Source organism: Lissotriton vulgaris, chromosome 2_1, assembly GCF_964263255.1.
Source record: "Lissotriton vulgaris chromosome 2_1, aLisVul1.2, whole genome shotgun sequence".
Taxonomy (NCBI): Eukaryota; Metazoa; Chordata; class Amphibia; order Caudata; family Salamandridae; genus Lissotriton; species Lissotriton vulgaris.
Genome location: NC_141687.1, coordinates 996,145,894 through 996,168,913, shown reverse-complemented (window position 1 = coordinate 996,168,913; position 23,020 = coordinate 996,145,894). Strand labels below are relative to the sequence as shown.

The 23,020-nt window shown below is 44.7% G+C and overlaps 1 protein-coding gene across 2 annotated transcripts in view; it reads right to left on the bottom strand.

Moving 5' to 3' along the window:
* Positions 1–23,020, bottom strand: part of LOC147731524 (sodium channel protein type 2 subunit alpha-like) — a 662,760-nt gene that overhangs the window by 99,361 nt on the left and 540,379 nt on the right. For both annotated transcript variants that reach the window (XM_086956588.1, XM_086956587.1), the window contains one exon: positions 823–876. In XM_086956588.1, the coding sequence (XP_086812714.1) occupies positions 823–876 (54 nt within the window). The remainder of the gene's footprint in view (positions 1–822; positions 877–23,020) is intronic.

The following is a 23,020-nucleotide window of genomic DNA, read 5'->3' as shown; positions in this document are numbered from 1 at the left end:
CCAAATAAGAGCATCTACACATGGAGTGGAATCACGGATCCGGGTTGGTGCCAACCAACTATCTACTTTTCATGTTTTTCTTTGTGCAGGCCCGTTTTATTTACTTTCATGGTAATCCAGAAAACTGAAACGATAGGAACAAGTTTGTGAACACTCTAAAGAGCTTCCAGGTGAATTTGCCTATTATCCAAACGCTTCCTTGGAGGTTACGGTGAAGTCTGCATCACATTTCAAGATATCCTAAGTACTGCTAAAAACACGAGGTGGTTGTTGGAATCAGTCTTAGGTGCAGCACTTTTGTGCTCACCGCAGCCTTTAAATCCTGAAGGCTTTGTGCTCATCTCAGCAAAGGAAACAAAAATCAGATTACTAAAAATTTCTAAAAAAAAACTTCAGGAATGTTGGAATTCTTAACTTGATTTTTAAATAGATACTGAAACCTAGACATGGAAAATGGAACTGAAGGGAATAGAGCGTGATTAATACTGGCCAGCATTGTGAGACTTAATGAAGGCACCAGGTGACATGGGTGGTGATGTGGCAGTATGTTCAAGGTTAAAGGTATGTTAAAATGTTTTCCATGTATGGAAAGTTTTAAAAAATAAACTAGAACCAGAACTATCGCTGTGGGTCAGTAGAATGTATGCGTCATCACAAGCCGCCACATAAAAAGTACATTTTAGTCATGCATTCATTTCTTGTGACCCTACTCAAATTTGAGGTTAAACTGGTAAATGGATTTCTGAGACGTAAGGGCAAATATGTAATTATCTGGACTACAAAAGCAAATAGAAACATATTTTCTTTTCAGGATAAACTAACCTGCCGTGAATCAACTGCTGCATACATTATATCCGTCCAACCTTTAAATGTGGCCTGCAAATAAGAACCAAAATTAATAATATTCTGTAAAATAGAACACAATAATAGAAACATGAAAGAATTAAAAATATTGTACCATTGCATGGTAAGCAGTTCAAAACGACATTCAAGTAGTTTTTCATTTACATTTTATGAACAGTAGTTACTTGAGTGTCTTTAATTGTTTTTAGTTTTTTTTGTTATCATAAACAATAATGCACTTGCACTAGGCACCTAACAATACATGTGTAGGAAGAATAATTCACAGACAAAAACGTATCTACAAACAACAGAGTGTTGTACAGAGGGAAGAGCAGAAAAGACTGAAGGCCTTATTACGAGTACAGCGGTCCATAGGACCGCCTCCATTGAGGTGTCGGTTTGCCCACACCATCACTTGCGGGTCTGCCCACAGTATTCAGTTTGTGGCAGCTGGACCGCCACAGTACCGCCACCTCCGTCAGGCATCCAGGATCCGGCGGCGTTCGTACAGTGGAAGGGGGCAGCAATATGCTGGTGGTGCCGCTGTGGCACCACCATGCATATTACGAGTTGCCTGTCCACTGCCTCTTTCATGGCAGTGAACCCGCCATGAAAAGGGTTGTGGAGAGGCTACTAGGGGACATAACAGGGCTCCTGCTGCTCCTGGGCCAGGGTATGCATGCAGCGGGCACATGTTGTGCCCCCTAGTATTGCACCCCAGTTCCTTCATGGTGTGTGCATGCATGCCACACTATGCAGGAACATGGGGCAGGTGCTGTCACAGCAGCATTTACAGTTAAGGCTCACCGATGAATCTTATACTGTCGCCACCATGAGACTGCTGCAGCACCAGCTGAAAGCCATTAATTACAGCTTTAATCCGGCAGGCGGGGGCAGCATGGGTTTGACAGTCCTCCTGACGGTGCAGAGGTGGCGGCCCAACAGGAGGACTGCCAAACATGTAAAAAGGTTCTAAACTTCACAAAAGATTATTTTGGGTTACAGTTATATATTAAATAACTTAATGGAGAGTGAATCTCCAATCTGAACTGCTAATATAAAGAGATTGCCAGACACTGAAACTTTCCTAGAGTACATTGTTCATATGAGTCATTGAGACAATGGAATGAGCTAGCCATAAGAATTAGCATAACAGCTGAATGTATAACTTCAAGTATAGATCACATACTGGGGGAATTGGACACAAATAAATGACTGGAGTACAGTCATATGTTGCCACTTTATTCATTGCCTGAGGGAAGACGAAAACGGTTCTACTCAATAAGGCAGGGAGAGATGCATATCTATCACCGTTTAATGTGAATGGTTTGATATAGGCCATTATAAGGGTAACACAATGGATCAACTGTTGCTGTTTAACATCAAAATCCATTTGGTGTGTCAAAGGGAGAAGATATAATTCTGTTGGGCAGGTATAGGAATATGTTCACTGCACATCCAAAATACAGAAAACATTCTATTTCACTCAAAGAAAGTGTACAGATGAATGTTCGTATTAATTTAATAACATCTTCTAACACAATTATAATGAAAGGATTTAATGAAGAAAAAGAGAGAGCATAACCATCAACAGGTGAGACCTTCAGCTCTTCGTATGACAAAGAAAGCAAAATCCATGATTGTTGATACTGAAAGCAAGCATAGGTCAAAGTGTCTTATAGGACAATACCAAGATATCAATGTCTATATGGATACAAATAGGGCTCGATTCCGATCCGGTAAAAAAATCCACGTATTCGTAGCCCTTTCCGTACGAATCGTACCCGTCCGTCCGAGTTGCGTAGTATAACCGAATTCCCTGAATCTGTCCGAATCGTCGCGATCCGTACGTATTGCAAGGCTGAGACTGTGAACCGTACGACTCGTACACACGTCGTAAGACCCGACGAGTACGATCCGGACCGGGGAATCAGGACGCGATTCGTACGGTCCACGTCAGGTAAGGGCGATTCATACGGAAAAGCGCACGATTACATACACCCCGTACAGCGTGTACCCCCCCCATGATTGCAGGGGTACGGCACGTACCCCTGCGATCATGGGGTGTACGAGCCGTACCCCATGTACGATCGGTGTACGAGCCGTACCCCCATTGTACAATCCGTGTACGATTGGTGTACGAGCCGTACCCCATGTACGATCGGTGTACGAGCCGTACCCCCATTGTACGATCGGTGTACGAGCCATACCCCATGTACGATCGGTATATGAGCCGTACCCCCATTGTACGATCGGTGTACGAGCCGTACCCCATGTACGATCGGTGTACGAGCCGTACCCCATGTACGATCGGTGTACGAGCCGTACCCCCATCGTACATGGGGTACGGCTCGTACACCGATCGTACATGGGGTACGGCTCGTACACCGATCATACACCGATCGTACATGGGGTACGGCTCGTACACCGATCGTACACCGATCGTACAATGGGGGTACAGCTCGTACACCAATCGTACAATGGGGGTACGGCTCGTACACCCCATGATCGCAGGGGTACGGTGCATACCCCTGCGATCATGGGGGGTACGCACCGTACCCGGGGGCTGTTCCGTACCTGTTCGGCACGAACTCTGCTTTTACGGCTGTTTTCCGCTCCCGTAGAAAAAGGGTCGTACGGTGCGTACCCGACACGTATCGTACTTGCTGGGTCGTAAAAACCAGCCGCAAACCGTACAGATGTCGCGTACAGCAGGTTCCGAGGGAGAATCGTACGGAGATTAGAGTCGTACGGTGTCTTGTACGACTCGTACGGAGTACGGCTCCTGGTACGAATCGTACTTCGTTGTACGTACGGGGGACGTTGCAGGGTACGATTCGTACGGGAAAAACGCTCCGAACGGCTATTCGGAGCGGTTTTTCCCGAATCGGAATCGACCCCTTAGTATACAAGAATTAGGCAAGAGCTTGTAGCTTGTTTAAACATGGAGTAAGGAGTACAAGCCAACAGCTTTAACCACAGCCTGGGCTAAAAGTTTTCAGCAGGCACCAAGAAAAATAAAGAACCACAAACAGCTCAAGAATTTGAGTGAAGAATGTCATGGTAAGCAGAAAAAGGAGCTGCCTTCACATGGTCTCCTTCAACAAAATAATCTGCAGAGTGATGCTATTACAGAAAGGGACTCCCTTCACCTATAGATGAGAACACACAGGTGACTCTTACAGAGTACGCCTAGAATGGTAAATAGTAAACCTAATGAGAGATACTTTAGCTAGAAGAGACAGGAGTGGGCAGGCTTCCTGGGGCCGTCACTGTAGTCAAGGGATGTCAAAACATCTAATTCTCCTTAGTCTTCCTGCAGTTAGTAAATAAGACTTCATGCAGGTTGCAGAACTAACAAACAAGACCCGTGCCATGGGGTGCTGCGTGAGCTAAGTTATTTGGTCAATAAGTAATGGCTGAAGAGGAGGGTGGCAAGACTCAGAGTGGGTCATCTGTGATGTTCAGATTGGAGTGTTGAAATATGGCTCCTATGAGATGGGGTGCCAGGTGGCATGATACTGTAGGCAGCCTTCGGGTTTGTCATGAGTAGAAGTGGTCCCTTATTCCCCTAAAGGCTTGTTATGGAGGTTTAAAGCCAGCAGGTGGCACACAAGCTGGTTTGATGGTATCTATACTGGTGGATGCAGCTGGATTCTGATTTTCTGATTTGCTGTGGGCATCCAACGAGGCCAGGAAGAGCGAGGCAACACTGGAGCCTTCGACAGCCTGCTTGGAATACTGTCAGAAGGCCCCAGAAGTGACAAGCAGGATTTAGTAGAAAATCAGAGAAATGCATCAGATTCTTTCGGTGCCTGTTCAAGGCAATTGGGATATATTGGGCATATTCTACAGTTTGAAAGACAAGCTATGTGACTCCTATTTAGAGAGAGGCAAAAAAGTCACTTGAACATTTTTGTGGGTCAGGCAGATAGGTACCTGGGTAGGATAATTTGAAATGGTTATTACAGGCATGAGGTTGGAGGTTCAGTGATCCAGGAACAAAAAACTACTGGGGGAATCACACACAAATACAATACTGGAGTACAGTCACATGTTGCTACCTTATTCAATGCTTTCAGCAAGAAGATAACAGTTCTATCCTATAAGTAAGGGTGCATATGTACCAACATTTAGGGCTCGATACCGATCTCAGTCAGAAGGGCTCCTGACAGGATCCGGAACGACCAAATCCGATTCTGAGGCGCTATTTCTGTCAGAATCATGTCCCATTCCGAACGACCAAGTACGATGCGAATATCTTGTCTGCACCGACCGAATCGTTTCCAAACGCAAATCTGTCCGTCCAACTTGTCTGTAGCCGAATCGTGTCGACCAATGGACCAGGCTTCTGAACGAGCGAGTATGATGCATGATTCGGACAGCTGTATCAACTAAGTCTGCTGTTGGAATCGGACTTCGGGGGATGGAGGGGGGCAGAGCAAGCCCCACTTCATCCGAATCGGTCGCAGGGGAGTGCGCATGGGTCCCCCCGATCCAAGCATGCACAATTTGGCGGGCAACATGGGGTGTCCCCCACAGGCTGTAAGCTTTTCCCCACCCAGCCCCTTTTTGCTATGGGAGCCTGTGTACGCGTTAGTAGTTCAATGGGAGTCCGAGCGAACTGAGTCCGTCAACATACGGCTGCATCGTACTCGTTCGGTCGGGCTAGTACAGCTCAATTTGCTAGGGAAGCCCGCCGGATCGGAGTCGAATGGAGAGCTTTCCTAGCGAGATCAGAATCGGGCCCTTAATGTGAATGGCCTAATACAGGCCTTTATAAGTGGAATGTAATTGATCACTTTGTGATATTTACCATGGTAGTTAATTTTGTGTGCGTTCAAAGGGAGAAGAGAAATATCTGTTGAGAGCATATGGAAATCCAAGAAGAGTAAACCATTATATTTCACGCAGAGAAAATTTAATAATGAATGTTGTTATTCATTTACTTACACCTTCTAAAGCAATGATAATGAAAGGATTTAATAAAGAAAATGAAAGAGCATAACCATTAACAGGTGACAACTTCAGCTCTGTGCATGACAAAGACAGCAAATTCGACTATAGTTGATAATAAATGTAAGTATAGGCCAGTTCCGTTTAGAGGACAATACCAAGATATCACTATCTATATGGATGTGAATAATGAATAAAAAGTAGGCAATTGATTTAGCTTGGTCAAACATTAACTAAGGAGTAGAAGCCAACAACATCCCCAACAGCCCTGCATAAAAGGAGTTTCCAGCAGACACCCAGCAAAACAAGGAACAACAGACAGCATATGAATCTGTTGGAACAATGCTGTGGTGAATAGAAAAAGGTGCTGTCTTCAAACATTTTTCGCTGTTGTTTTCTTCAGCAACCTAATTTGCAGAGTGTTGCCATTACAGAAGCAAGCACCAACAGATGAGAATATTCAGGTGACTCTCACAGAATAAGCCGGGAAAGGTGAGCAGCAGATCAAATGAGATCCCCGTAAGCTAGATGAGACATGAGTAGGCAGGCATCCCAGGGCTGTTGTAGTCAAGGGTGTTGAAAACAGCTCATTTAGCTGTCTTTCTGCAGTTAAAACATAAAACTTCATGCAGGTTGTATGTCCAACAATGAGACCTGTGCTATGGGGTTCTATATGGGCTAAATTCATTAATCTATTGTGGATGCTTGATGAGGAGTATGGCGAGACTCAAAGTTGTTCATCACTGAAGGTCAGATCACAGTGATGAGAGATGGCTACTATGAGGGCACACCGAAGAGATGAGGTGGCACATGGGATGATACTGGATGCAGTCATCTGGATTGGCTGGAGTAGAAGTGTCCCTTCTACTCCTAAAGGCATGTGATGGTGGTTTGAAGCCAGCAGATGGTAAATAACCCTGTCGGATGGCGTCCATGCTGGTGGATGTGGCTGGATCCTGATTTCCTGATTTGTCAACGGTAACCAGTGAGGGATTCAGCAAAGCCCATTAAAATCAAAACAAAACTGGAGCTTTGATAACCGGTGCATTCATATGAATAAACTGCCCTTTTGGAGCACTATGAGAAGGCCCCAGAAGTGACAAGGAGCAGGGTTTAATAAAAAGAAGCAACAAGCATCACATTTTTTGGGTGCCTCTCTAAGGCAACTGATATGTACTGGGCACAGTCCTCAGTTTGAAACTCCTATTAGGGGAGAGGCAGAAGAGTCACCTAAACATTTCAGGATGTGAAGCAGACAGGTACCTGTGTGTGTGTATGTGTCTTGTAAAGCGCACTGCTGCCCTGAGGCGTTGTGGCGCTGTAAACCGCAGGGGAACCCGTCCTGGCTATCCCTGTGAGATGGTCCCTACTGGGTATCTCCAAGGTGAAATCAGGCATCCGTGGCGAATGTGGGGGGCCATTGCAGAGATGAGGCAAGCTAATGCCCAGAGTTGCCGAGTGTGATCCCTGGTTAGAGTAGGCACCGAGGCGAGAATTATCGAGTCCGCTGACCCTGGTCCACGACCCTGCCGCGTTGGGAATTGAATGCTGGTCCCGGGCCGTTCTCTGCTTCCGGGTCTGCCGCCTCTAACCAGTGAGCCACACCACTCCACTTACCACTCTACCTGAGAAGAATAGGCTATTACAGGCATGAGGTTGGGGGTTCAGTATTCTAGGAACGAACAAATAAGTTGACAATGGGCTCACAATGTTGGTCCCTGAGTCACAATGAAATTACATATGGTCTGTTGCCTTGCTCAGACTGTTTGGTATTGTACGCATTTTGAACTCCCTGTTTAAAAAGGAGAAGATGTAGGAGGATGGGGGAATCGTTGAAGCTGGTGGAAGACACAGATGTGTTACTAAAACAACATGATACACCTCCAAACTTTTCCAGCACCCAGTAAGCCTGAGCAGTTATGACGAGAACAGAGGCAAATGAGGTTACAGACATGGCATGAGGTTTGACCAGAGTGATCAATTGCAGTCAAAGGGAATTATTCTGTCATTATGGAACCGCAGAACGCAAAGCTGGGAAAAACCAAATGTGAAACTTCCAATCAAGGAATGCTAATACTATAAGTATCAAACATGCAGCACATAAAACTCCAATGTTATACCATCCAGGTCCCTTAAAAGAATGTCCTCAATTGAACAAGATGTTCCTAATACTAGTGACTATATGAAAGGGAGCATAGAGAAAAGGGAGATATTTTCATATGCTCTGACATGAAAGAAGAACTGCAGGATATTGATGGAGAGATCGAACAGTTTGAGGAAAGGGAGGATGGCCTGGAGAAAACAAAAAATGAAGGAGCTCCAAAACAAAACAGATCTGATACAGCAAAAGGACCCTGATCAAAGGTTGAAGCATAGTAATGTTTGAATAAGACTTGTACCCAAATGAGCAGAATGCGAAGATGAGCCTGCATATTCCAAAGGATTGCTATATGTAAACCAAGGCAGACCTTAATTGCCCCCAAGAAATGACACAGTTTGCATTCGGTGACACACATAGGTATGTACTATCAAAATCCTCCAGGCATGCTGACAAGGTTTACATTTTTAAGACAAAGAACAGATTATGTGGAAGTTGAGAGCATATGAAGAGGTGATGAAAGGTACACAAGGTGTAACTCTTCCAATATTTCTATTAATAGAAGCAGGGACCTTCAGCTTGCGACTGACTTTCTGAAGAAAGAAAAGAAAAAGAAATTCCTACAGTTGGGAGTCATTCATTCAGGTTGCTCTTCACATAGACAGAGACAAAATATGGTGAAATCACTCTGAGGTCAAAGAACTACTGAAGTTAGCAGATTGGAAGAGGATGACAACTTTGGAAAGAATAGGAAGAAACATAATTAGTGAACATTGAGTCCATTTGACAATGCAAGATGAAGAAGCCTAGTAGCAGATTGGAAGAGGACAACACATTTAGCAAGGATAAGAAGCAACAAAAGCAGTGAAAATAGATACATTTGGTAAAGCAAGATGAAGAAGCATAGTGAAAAAAAAGATTCCAGGGAAAAATATTGCAAAGGTGTAATAAGATATCCTGCAACATGTGAAAGAGATCACTGAAGTGGAAAGCTCGTTCAGGGAGAAGAAGAGGGCAACCTCATGATTTCTGCAACTCTGTAAGGTGGTTAAAGGTTGGAGGCCATAGAGTGGGTTTGAATGTGGGGTGGACATTGAAAGAAATGCATGGACCATTTCAAACATTTATGTGCTTCTGTAAGGATCTTGCCAATCTATGCAGTCTTTTAGTGGGTTTGTCCTGTGCAATACTGTAGGTTGTGTGTGTTATAATGAAGGCAACTCTGCTATGCTCTCACTTGAGACATATTAGATTTAGAGATATACGTCTTGGAGGGAGATGAAACCATTTTTATGGAAACTGGAGAAAGATAATATACTTGTGGGTGTCTGTGTCATGAAAGATCCTTAGTGAAAAGTTCTCAAATATTGTAGATATAGTGGTCTATTATCCTGCTGGGATGTAATGTTCCATCTAAGAGGCTAGATTCCAACAGCACATCCTTATCATTATTTTGCATCTGGTTAGACCAAGAAAATAGGGGGGCGTTATATTGATTGCTGAGTGTTTCGTCAGTGACCTATTGAGGGGTGAAGCAGACAAAGAGGGGAGTACCTGGGTTTGGAACAAGAACGATTTCTGTAGCTTTCATTTAAGCTATGAAGGTAGGACAGGAAGCATTCCTGAAAGCAACCATACTAGAGATATTATGCATCATTGAAGAAGAACTAACTGTGGGCGCATAGGGGGATTTCAACTTACTAATGTATGAGAAAAGAGACTGTATGCAATGTTGCTACAATGGAACTAGGACCTTGACGCATGCTAGGAAGGCTTGGCTTGAGTTAGCGGGACTCACTGAAGTATAGAGGACATTTGGTTGGCTGCACCCTTCTTGTTCAGTGACACTGTAGAGAGCACAAGCATAGAAAGCATACACCTTTCCGATCACAGCCTATTGAATCTGCCTGTAAACCTGTGGAGATTACAATGTTTCTAGTATTGAACGGAGGTCTTCTGAAAGATCAACTAGTAGTGAAATATTGAACAATTTAAAAAAGGTAATTCTGAATTACTTGAAGGAAAGTAGTACTGAGGAAACAAATAAGGGGATACACTGGAATGCTTTGAAACTCTTCTCAATAGAGAACCATCAACCCTTCTGAATAGAGAACAACCAAAAAAGAAATAAGAGACTAAAGTAAAATCTCGCTCAAGAAACATCATTAAGCCAAGCAGTAAGAAATAGTAGACCAAATGGTCCTGGTGATAAATGCATACACGCAGAAAAAGTGGACAAGTTGGAGTTCAATCTTTTTAGCATGATGCAAAGATAATAAGAGACAAAAGTAAGCAGGGCAATCCCTAAGTGCAAATATTTTCTGAAACAATGAGATGATCCTGCAGAAAAAGGAATCTGCAGTGAATGACAGGACACAGGTGTTCGACCATGCAGAAAACGTCCCTTGCACGTTCTATGCAAGCGAGTAGATTGATGAAAATTTACAGTTTGAGTATTTTGGGGTTACAACATTCATTGATTGCTGTCATAGCCAACATGTAACCTGACTATCAAATTCCTAGGTAAAGATACAGGTGAATGGTATTGTATAGGTACTATTTTCCTTTGACCATCATCTTCAATTAATTTTTACCTTTTCAGTGGGACCATCAGTACATTGCATATGGCATAACACTATTATCAATGCTATCTGGATTGTACAGGATGAATTCATGCTATTTGTGCCAGCAGACAATGCTCTCCAAGGAGATTTCAAAATTACCTCCCAGTACTTTTTAAAGAACTGGATGCTAATGTTTGGTCTCTCGATTTGAGATCAATGCATCATATTGCGGAAAGAGAGGGCGAAGAAGCAATATTCCTTCCATTATCAGAGGCTTGTTAATCACATGGGGGCCTATTCACCGAACTAATCTGAGATAAAATCCTAAACTTACTACTTTTGGAATTCACAGAAGGCATTTAGTAATAGTAAAGTTAGGACTCCTAACTTTACTACTACTAAATGCCTTTTTATGAATAACGATAGTCATAATGTTTAGGAATTTTATCTCAGATTAGTTCTGGGAATCTGCCCCATGGTTGGGGATAGAAATGGTCCATTCATTGTAAAGAATGACAGGATCATAGTATCCACCATTTATGAACAAAAGTATGCATTCCTGACATGATAAGGCCTGCTTGGAGTTTTGGAGAATTGTGGAGATATGGTATGGCGTTACTTCATAAATGCACAACTTATTACAGAAGATACTTGTAGTGTTTTCAAGTGGCTTAGTGATAACCTTTCATAAAGTAAATACCAATTTCATATGTGCTAGTTAACTACTGCCCATTAGAACAGCTATGCTTTTTAGCTCAGTAGTCAAGTAAAAAAAAATCTTAATTTCCGCCACTAGGGCCATAAAAGCACATAGAAACAATACATTTTGTACAATTTATAGCAGCATCCTTTCTGATAATTGTAAATAAATAGTGCTTTTTTGGATAGATATACAAGTCTATCAAAGATCTTGAGTAGCAAAAGGCATCTCTTCTGGGCGTCCTAAGACAAAGGAGTGTGTAGTATACTTGCTCTACATAGCCTTGCATTTGCCATATAGTGCAAGACAATGAAGTGCAAGTGATTCATCAAGGAGCCAGTACTGGACGAAAGATCAATTTTATTTAATCAAGTTATCTTAAAGGAAGACATAAATAGTGCACTATGTGGCAAAATATCCAAATGTAGTGGAATAGCAATCATTTTAAATAAGACAATGGCAATAACAGATAAAAAGTAGAGATAACATTTTTTAAACTTTTTAGGAAACTCCTACTAATTATATACAAAATGCTGGTAAACCGGAAAAACATTGGTTGAGCTTATTCAGAAAAAGTAAAAGAGGGTACATATTGTGGAAGGCATAGTAGTTAATGCTGAGCTCAAATTGGTCTATAGACTCTTTCTTTGAAATAGCTCTACGAGTGTACCATATAGAATACAAAAAATGTGAGATGGAGAACCTAGTGGGCATTTGAGTGTCATACCTGAGTAACCTAAAGGCTTCAGAGCAATGTCTGAACCCCAGGTTCCTACACAGCTGTACCAGCTAGTGGGACCTAGACCTCCTGTAGGCAAGGCAGAAGAAAAGTACATGCATTTCAGTTTCCTCTACATTCTCGCACGCAGGACAATCCAGAATGCGGTCAACCGACTACTTGATGGTAAAAGAATCATGTCTGAATTGGAGGATAGCTTCTTTGCAAGAAACGGCTGGATGTCATCTAGCGCCAATTCTAGCCTATATTGCATATTTACTTCCATGAACCCAGAGGGATAGGCATCCAGGCGAATTCCTTCATAGCTGGATCACTTTTAATTCTCTAAAGTTCTCAAGGAGTACCTTTCTGGGGGTCACAATGCATGTTTCTGCAGCAGAACTCCACAGGTTTGCCCTCCCAGGGCTTGGTAGGTGCTCTTAATATATGCCAACCATAGGAGTTTTCCCGCATCTTGTAGGCTCATAACTTCTCTCATCTCGTCCCTATAAGAGGCAAGTTCGGAATGCTCCATAGTCGTAGCCAACATAGGAGTGGTCTTAGCACTACTTCATCCATGATAGGGCTAATCCCTAGGTCCATTCTAAGGGGAACTAGAGGGGAGCTAGAGGGGAGACACAAAAGTTGCCTAGCAAAGGAGTTCTCTACAAGCGATAAGGGGATAGTTGAGCAGTGGCCCCATAATTCTGCTCCATACAAGGCAGCGCCCCTAGCCTGTGCCTTGTAGAGTTTGGCAGCAGGGCACGTTATATGTGCACTTATTATACGCCTTTAAAATACCCCAGAGGACTGGACCAGCTTTAGGCTAGCTTTCTTTATTTGTACCCCCCAATCCATTTTCTTAGTTAGTGTAATCCCCAAGTACTCAAAAATCAACACCCTCTCTAGAGCCTTTCAATCTAGACAGGGGTTTTGGCGAGTGCTATTCTTTGAATTAAAGACCATATACTTGGCTTTCTGGAGATTGATCTCCAGACCCCTGTTTTTACAAAAGACACTAAATGCATCTAGGACCCTTTGCATGCCCATGGGAGATTTCGAAAGTGAGAGGGTGTCGACTGCGAACATCAGGGCAGGTATCTTGTGGTTCGCTAACCTGGGGGCATCAATATCTTTTCCTCCCATCAATGACTCTATTAAACCATTTATGAAAAGGGATACAAAATTCAGTGCCAAGACTAAGCCTTGGTGTACACCTTTCTCTACCGGGAAGGGAACTAAAAGTTCTCCATTTTTGCCATACCTTATTTGAGCGAAATTGCCTTGGTGAAGGCGTTTCATCTCGTGACAGAGGTAATCTGGGGCTCCCAGTTCCATTAGTATTCCCCACCATTTATCCCTCTGTACTAGATCAAATGCAGATTTAAGGTCCCCCAATATAAAATAGAGGCTGCCACCCTCTAAAGTCACAGTTTTCCAATTTAGGAGCTGTAATCTAAAGATTTGATCGATAGTAGAGATCTTGGCCCTAAACCCAGCTTGGAGGGGTGTGAGTACATTGCACTCTTCTATCCAGTACTGGAGTTGCTCAAGAAGTGCACATGCATCTATTTCTGGCTAACGTTTAAAAGGCTAATGGGGCGATAGTTGGTAGGACTAAGCGGTGAACCCTTTTTAAATATTGGAATGATTTCCACCCCGGCCCAGGTAGTGGGAATCGCCATACCCTGAAGGATGGCATTAAACAGGGACCACAAGTAGGGAGCCCAAACAGAGGGCTCACAGTGGAAAAGATCACCAGGTGGGATCTCCTTTAGGGAGAACAGGGGTGTGTCTTAATGGGTTGTCTCCAGATGAGGGGGGTCGTTAACACCAACCCAGCTTCCTTCACTGTCATTGCGTATAGAGATTTAAAGTGATTTAAAGTGGGCTCTCCAAGCTTACGCCCCTATATTTACTGATATCGCCTGTTTGCCTTTAGTCGATCCCGTATTAATCAAGTTCCAGAATGCCCGCATATCATGATTATCCAGGGCGGTTCTAAGTTGGACCCATTTTTCACAGTCCCAACTGCTTTTTGCCTTAGCTACAGCTGTTTTATAGATTGTCCTGGTTTCCTAAATGTGTAGCCTATTTGTTTTGATGGTGGCTAAGCGGGCTGACTTAGCTGCCCTACAGTGTTTGTTGTACCAAGGGTGTCGTGGTGTTCTGGTTGGCCTAGTCTTTCTACAAATGAAGAAAAAGGATGCCAAGATGGAGAGCCTTGATGGTTGTTAGACAATTTAGTTTGGGAAGTTGGAGTGTTATTCGTCACAGAGTGTTGATGTGCTACAGCGAGTAAGGGAATAATTTGTTGGAATGTGTAAGCAAGCTTATCATGTGATTGAGAGAATACCCCCAGCCTACTCTCCTTCCTCCATTGGCCAGTGTTAAACTGGGAACAGGTTGTGATGGTATTCCGAAAGAACATCTGTCATATGATGGAGTTATATCTAGTGCGAGGGCATAATGATCGCTCTCGTGGCGAGGGTTAATCTTAAAATCAAAAACCCTGTTCACGATTAGGTGTCAACTAAGATGTAATCAATAATCAATGCCTGCCCAGGTCTATTTAAGGTGTACTTCCCAGGGCTGACGATGCCAAGTGACCATTACATGCCCTTAATGAGAAGCTTAGTGAATGCATCTGTAGGGCCAGCGAAGGCCAATCCTTTATGGGGAAAAGTTGGGCTCTGGAATAGCCCAGGATGAATTCTCCTCATTTGAAATACTTATGGCCAGACCATTCAGAGGTTCAAATTGACAGTTAAAATCCCCTCCTATGATTACCCCATAGTTTTCTGGTATTCTTAAAAGAAAGGTAGTCATTGGATCAAGGGTGTGGGAGGTTTGGCCATGACAAATCGGCCATGAGTAGACATTAAGCAGAGCAATTCTGACTTTGGTGGTGAAGGGTAAAAAGATCCAAACGATGTCACGTGATGGCTTCTCTATCTGTTTGACCTCACAGCCGAGGTGCAGGCCATCCCAAATATATGATCCCCCAAAAAGTCTGCCCCTACCCCTCTGGGCAGCTGGAATACTATATGACACATAGCCCACTCTGTGTGTTACTGCCCTTGCCCAGGTATCCTGGAACATGCATAACTCATGTTGGCCTATGAATTACCCTCAATCTGGAATATCCAGTTTGGAGGTGAGTTTTGCTATGTTTCAGAATAATAACCGCAGGCCAGGTGATGCTATTTCATTGGCTGTGGTGGTTAGGAGAGGGGAGCTGGCCCTTGGATGGACCTGTTGTAGGTTATTGGTCCCCACCCACCCCATCAGACATTGATCATTGCCCAGGTTGCAAATACTAGCTGAGGCAGTAGGATGCTTAGCTATAGATGGTAAAGAGGGATTCTTCACCTGTGAATTCTGTTGAAATTGATGGGGCGATAGGTGACCCAGGGGGGTCTTCTCCAGATTTTTGCTAGTTATGTCACTTGCTCTTCCCCCGTACAACTTATCTGAGTCTCCTTTCTGCTTCGTAGAGCCTCCCTGGTATACAACGATATCCTGGTGTGATGATCACACTATGATCTCTTTTTGGCAGCTGGGACTTAGATGTAGAGGCCCAGTGTGTGGTAGTCAATCAATTGAATCTAGAGGGCTGTATCTATTTGTGACAGGGACATTATAAAAGAGTGGTCTAGGGAGGTCCTGGCTCAGTCTAAGGAGTGGTCTATTATGTTTCCTCATCCCCCTGTCAGTACCTACTCTTCTCATGTTATGTGGGTTTGTCCCAGGGGTGAAAAGTATCCCAGAGGGAAGGAAACTATACCTCCATTCTCCCTCTGATAGCCACTATCTAGGAGTGTTTGCACAATCCGTGGATCTGTAAAGTTTATCACTATGCAATCCCCTGGTATATCTTTTGGTCTCCAACCCACCCAGCTTACCCTGTGTGTGAAAATGATTTCGTTTGCGTCTTTGTAGGAGAATTGCCTATGATTGGCCAGCCAGAAAATACATTTGTTTTTTAGTTCAAAATGAGACTCCTTACACCCCTTGTTCAGTTCTGGTACTCCTGATAACACAACAACTTATTGGGTTGAGGCCGGGGTGAGATTGATAAATGGGAGGGCAGTCCCTGTTTCAGGGGGGTCTTCACAAGGTACTAACCTTTCCCTGACCTCAGGGGTTGAGCCTTGCACCGGAAAATTGGTACTTGTGGTCTGACCGGGGGGGCCTAGAATACTTTCTGTTAGTTGCCCTTGGGAGGTCCTCTGAGGATTGTTTCTTGGGAGAGGTCTCTGGGGCAGTGGGGTTCTCGGGCAGTGATCTACAGCCTCCTGGTTTATTGAGTTAGGCCTATTGAGGCTAGATGGAGTAACAACAGCTGGAGAAACGTGCTTGGTAGAGTGGGGTGTTATTTGTAGGACAAGAGTTTTAGTTGTCTCGACCTCCTTAAGAACTAACTCTACAATACCCACCCAATGGTCAACCAATGATGTCAATTTGTCAACCCGGTCCGTTAAAATATTAAGTTCATCCTTTACAATGGTCCTTAATTGAGCTTGGAGGTCCATCACCAGGTTGGTCGCCCAGGGTGGTAGCTCGAGATTGACCTACGCTACATCCCCTGATCCACCTGCCCCATATCACTTCATTGCTTTTTCCACTTAGGGCCCAAGGTAGTAGCAGTTTTGTGGTTCCCTTTTTTTTGCCTGCACTCTCTGAGGGCATCTCAGTAATGTGTACTGCGCAAGCTTTTGCTGGTATCCTTGGGAGTTCTGATGATATGTCCAGCGTTGGCGGTAAAGGCAAAGAAGGACTACCAAAGTCCTGGGAGATGGTGCATGGGGCTATGACGGGCTAATAAGCGCCTTCGGCAGCAATGTGGAATTGTTGGTGGCATCCTTGCCGCAAGGCAGGCTGGGGGATGTAGTTACTGTCCCCTCCTTTGAGCGTGACAGCGATGTTGGCAAGGGAAGTGCTCACGGGTTCCCTCGCGGTTGCAGTAAAGAAGGTAGGCTTAGTGAAACCGACTCCTGAGCTGCAGGAGCCCTGTCCGGCTAATAAGCGCCTCCTGACACGATGTGGAAGCGTTGGCGTCATCCTCGCCGCAATGCAGGACGGGGGATGTAGTTCCTGCCCCCTCCTGAGAGTGTGACAGCGATTGTGGCAAAGTAAGTGCTCATGGGTTTCTCTGCGGTGGTAACAAAGAAGGTTGGCTTAGTGAAACCAGCTCCTGCGCTGTACACACATGAAAAGGATGTGGATACAATAAATTAGATATCCTAGGTAGATATCTAGGATATCCTAGAGTCACATAGTCAGCTAACAGTTGGGGGCTTAGAACTCAACAGAAAAAAGAGTTGCATCAGCACCCTGAATATCAGCCAGAAAAGAGGCTTAATGATGTCCCCCTTCACTTCTGAATACTAAACCTGAATTCCCATTGACATTGAGAAACATTTTATTTGAGATGGAGAGGTGTGCAAAAACAGGAAAAACAAGTACAGTTGGCATGGGAATTATGAAATCTTTTGGGTATGTGAATGAAGAATCTGTGCTGAAAGAGACTTAAGGCCTGGTTTAGATCTAGGCGGACGGGTAACTCCGTCACAATGGTGACGGATATTCTGTCCGCCAAAATATAAATCCCATTATGTCCTATAAGATTTATAGTTCGGCAGACGTGGTATTCATCAATGTTGTGACAAATTAACTCGTCTGCCAAGATCTAAATCAGGCCATAAGATTTTGATATAATCATATAGAGCACTGCGCTATAAATTAAACAATGAAAAGGTGGCAAACTAAATCAATGAGGTATGTTAAAAAGCTGAGCACAAAGTATGCTGTTGAATCCAGAAATTTACAGAATTCTGATATCTATGCAATAGGAATGTTTTTCTTCCCACAATGGTAAAAGAGCCTAGGAGGGACATTATCTGAACAGCAGGAGTATAAACTGGTGAGAAAAAAATAACAAGCATACTTCTGGATATGAACTATGTTTAAATTGCTTCATATAGCACCACTTCCCCGCAGAACTACATAAATGAAACCGTGGAAAATCATACATGATCATGGGGCTCTGTTCTGAGACTGCCTCATATTTTCTGGAGGCATCACATGTTGGTGGAATACGGGGACAGTGTGCTGGAAACAGTGAAAGGTATCTGTGGCTTTTCTGAACTATGGGACAAGGAGGGCTTCTTGCTTAGGGTACCCAGTGGAAGGTGAGTTTTTGCTGTATTAAAAAAATTGAGAAAATGTCATAACTACTTAATGAGGAATGGGAAATTGTGTTCACAGCTATGAACAAGACAGCTCTTTCCACTAGACGGCAGTTTAAAACTTGGTGTTCCTGCTAATGCCAGGCCCCTCATAAGGAGAAACATGGATGGGCTGAAGGGTTCCTGTTTGTTTTTTGAAATATGAAGGGGCATCCCAAAGTGAGAAGTGTAGGGCAAACATACCACTTTAAATCAAGTTCTTTTTTAAACTGAATCGCTGAAGTGATGCTTAAGCTGCAAAGAGACATGGTCTGGTTCCTTCACTCAACTGTTAAATAGAACTGTTACACTTTTTAAAAAATGTATTGCCATTTTTAGAAAGAAGAAACATCAGCAAGGGAGGGACCGGGGAAAGGGGTGGGGGAGTGGAAGTCAGGTTATAGGAATTACGCACCAAAATGTTGCTTTGTTGTGATGGAGTTAAGAGCGAGGGAACACCATATTAGAGGCAGTAGCCAAATGAATCAGGCATGCACGTATCATTGGCCACACGGCACGCTGATCCAACTGGTGAATGCAGAGATGACAATCAATGTGTACGCGGCTCATCATTGGACGGGGGTATTCTCTGTATCCGGCAAGGGTCCTACCATGGCCAAACATTAAGTTAATTCTCTTTGTCCCAAGTTGGTAACCAATGGCCCTCAAATGTCGTTTGGACAGGACTGCAGCTGCATCAGATCCCAGTAATTGGAGAGCTAATCCTGGCAGTAGACAGCATCATACAACCAGTCTGCCACTTTAGATGTGGGTTGTCTTCCTCGTGGATGGCCACACGTATTTTTGCCAGAAGTAATAGAATAGCAGGTCGGTGTCTGACTTGAGAGGGAACATCTTTGACGTATCCCAGGAGGCCAATCAATGGGGTCTGTGGTAACGAGTGACCAGTAATGTGGGTCAGGTCTCTGTAACCGGACATCCAGTAGCTAGATACATGTTGGCACTCCCATGCTAGATTGAGGAATGTGGCCTGTGGGGCGGCGCACCTCAGGTAGTGCGCCTTCTTGACTAGGTCCATATGATGCAGTTGAAACGGTGTGCGTTATTGTCGATGTAGGAACTTGAAGTAGATAAGCCGAAGTCTGTAATTGGGCAACAGGGCCATGGTCTCACTGCAGCAGTCAGTCCATTATGCTTCAGAGATTGGAGGGCTTGTGTCAAGTTCCCTTGCCGCACAAACTGTAGGGGCACACCTGCACTTTTTCTTGCATCCTGACATACAGATGAGTGACTAACTTGCGGGAGGAGGAATTTGTTAACAGGTATTCAAGCGCTTGCAATGTGGGAGGTGGCACAGGAACATGTCTTTTAGTGTGCAGCATGCAAAGAGAAACTGGTGATATAGGAGGGGATCGACCACGGTGGGGTGGTGGTGCTCGTCAGCCTCAAGAAAGGGCAAAAACTGACCGTCTGATTAGTGGTCCCAAAACATAAGGAGATCCCACCGTGGGGCCGCATCCCAGCACCCTCGTCCTGCAGCAGGGGAGCATGGGGTTGCGGGCAAGGGGGATTGTGGGTGCCTAGAAACCTAACAACTGTGTGCATCATTGCAGTCTGTCCCACGCCCAATACAAGTTACTGTGTCAATCTGCATGTGTGGGGGCTTGTAAGGCTGGCAAAGCGCTGTAGCGAGAGGGCATGGAGACACCTGGCCCGCCTCCACCACACTGTGAGGCTGAAACTGTATGGGTTATAGCCAAAAGTGTAAGTATTGGGTTTGTGCACAGAATGCATACAGGTGCATGTAGGGCGTGTTCAGACCTACCTGTTAAAAAGATATTGTGAGCCTCTCCCATGCGATCCTTGGCTGTTTGACTGCCCAGACTAGAGAAAACAGGTTTGAGTAAACGTCCCACCCTGGAATGGGACTGCCAGGTCCAGGCCGAAATTCAATCCTCCAGCCAGGTCCTGACCCTGCCATAATTCACCCTCCACAGTTTGTCTGTACCTTGGCTGAGCCATATTCCAGGTAGCGGAGCAGATCGGTAGCCCGCTGTAGGGGGTATTTGGATTCAAATGGCTGTGAATAATATTACTGATACTTATAGATTAAATAAATATGGCTACTCCAGGGAATCGAATGCCTTAGTGGCATCCTACAGTGTAGTGTCGGCTGCCAGTTGGGAATCTATATTTACAACAAGGGGTGGTGAGGGACAGAGTCTCTGAATTAAGCAGAATACTCTCACCCAGTCAAGAGATCAGGGCTAGATCCAACACCGTTTTTTAGCTCACTGCACCATCCCAGTTTCAGAACCTGGCTGTATGCAAATTAGTCTGTTCCTGTCCCAGTGCATGATGGGAACAGGGCAAACCAAACTACAAAAGCCAATTCTTACACTGGGAAGGAAACAAGCTACCGGGGACCGGTTTCTGGCATTTCAGCCGTCTTCGGCCCGGCTTGCTTGAATCCTGATGGTGCAATGAGCAAGGGACTCACATCTGAGTATACCCTTCCACGCTTAGGGTGGACAAAAATATTTACAACAAGGGGTGGTGAGGGATAGAGTCTCTGAATTAAGCAGAATACTCTCACCCAGTCAAGAGATCAGGGCTAGATCCAACACCGTTTTTAGCTCACTGCACCATCCCAGTTTCAGAACCTGGCTGTATGCAAATTAGTCTGTTCCTATCCCAGTGCATGATGGGAACAGGGCAAACCAAACTACAAAAGCCAATTCTTACACTGGGAAGGAAACAAGCTACCGGGGACCGGTTTCTGGCATTTCAGCCGTCTTCGGCCCGGCTTGCTTGAATCCTGATGGTGCAATGAGCAAGGGACTCACATCTGAGTATACCCTTCCACGCTTAGGGTGGACAAAAATATTTACAACAAGGGGTGGTGAGGGACAGAGTCTCTGAATTAAGCAGAATACTCTCACCCAGTCAAGAGATCAGGGCTAGATCCAACACCGTTTTTTAGCTCACTGCACCATCCCAGTTTCAGAACCTGGCTGTATGCAAATTAGTCTGTTCCTGTCCCAGTGCATGATGGGAACAGGGCAAACCAAACTACAAAAGCCAATTCTTACACTGGGAAGGAAACAAGCTACCGGGGACCGGTTTCTGGCATTTCAGCCGTCTTCGGCCCGGCTTGCTTGAATCCTGATGGTGCAATGAGCAAGGGACTCACATCTGAGTATACCCTTCCACGCTTAGGGTGGACAAAAATATTTACAACAAGGGGTGGTGAGGGACAGAGTCTCTGAATTAAGCAGAATACTCTCACCCAGTCAAGAGATCAGGGCTAGATCCAACACCGTTTTTTAGCTCACTGCACCATCCCAGTTTCAGAACCTGGCTGTATGCAAATTAGTCTGTTCCTGTCCCAGTGCATGATGGGAACAGGGCAAACCAAACTACAAAAGCCAATTCTTACACTGGGAAGGAAACAAGCTACCGGGGACCGGTTTCTGGCATTTCAGCCGTCTTCGGCCCGGCTTGCTTGAATCCTGATGGTGCAATGAGCAAGGGACTCACATCTGAGTATACCCTTCCATGCTTAGGGTGGACAAAAATATTTACAACAAGGGGTGGTGAGGGACAGAGTCTCTGAATTAAGCAGAATACTCTCACCCAGTCAAGAGATCAGGGCTAGATCCAACACCGTTTTTTAGCTCACTGCACCATCCCAGTTTCAGAACCTAGCTGTATGCAAATTAGTCTGTTCCTGTCCCAGTGCATGATGGGAACAGGGCAAACCAAACTACAAAAGCCAATTCTTACACTGGGAAGGAAACAAGCTACCGGGGACCATATTCCAGGTAGCGGAGCAGATCGGTAGCCCGCTGTAGGGGGTATTTGGATTCAAATGGCTGTGAATAATAATACTGATACTTATAGAGTGCGAACAGCTACCTCACTTGGAGGTGTCCCGGCGCTGTGTATCTGAGGTGAGAGGTAATAGAGTGGATTTAGCTCAGTTGATGTTGATATCAGAATACCCAACAAATCTAACTATCTCTGGTATGATATGGGGACATGTTTGTGGTTCCTGTACATAAAGCGTGATGTCATCCAATAACATGGACACCAATATCCCTTTGACGGTGATGTTCAGTCCCCTGTGGGCTTGATGCTGTCACTGATGAGCAGCTAGTGGCTTCAATGCTATGGCAAATGAGACCGGGGATAGAGGGCACCCCTGCCTGTTCCCCCGAGTAACTGAAGATGGGGCAGAAATCATGCAGTTGAGGCGAAGGTGCGCTGTTAGGGAAGCGTACAGGAGGCCAATCTGGCACAGAAACCGAGGACTGAGCCCAAGCCACATGTGGAGATTAAATAAATATGGCTACTCCAGGGAATCGAATGCCTTAGTGGCATCCTACAGTGTAGTGTCGGCTGCCAGTTGGGAATCTATGGCATGCAAGAGGGCAAACATTGTTTTGAGGATAAGGGCAGTTGAACAGTCTGGTACAAATCCCAATTGATCTGGCTGGACAATGTCTGGAAATAAAGGGAGGAGCCGATTGGCAAGGAGTTTAGCAAATAGCTTTTTGTCATTCATCATTGAAAGTGGTTGGTTTGAGCCATTCTGGTTGAGGGGTTTATCAGCTTTCAATATCGCAACAATGACCGCTTCTTGTAGGGATGGCGGCAACAACATGGATGTTAGGGAGTCTTTGTACAAAGCTAGGAGGTGCGGGGCTAGATTTCCTTATAGAAGGATGTAGTGAGTCCTTCCAACCCCAGCGCTTTGTCTCCAGGGAGGCTCTGGATTACCTGAGTTACCTTTTCCACCATGAAGGAGGCATGAAGGTAGAGGTAGTGGGCCAAAGTTGCTGAATTGTGTCAAGGTGGGTGGTGCGTCAGATATGACAGCGGCCTGGTACAGCTAAGAGTGGAACAATTCATGGCCTGAAGAAGGTCGTCAGGTTGGGCATGTCTTAT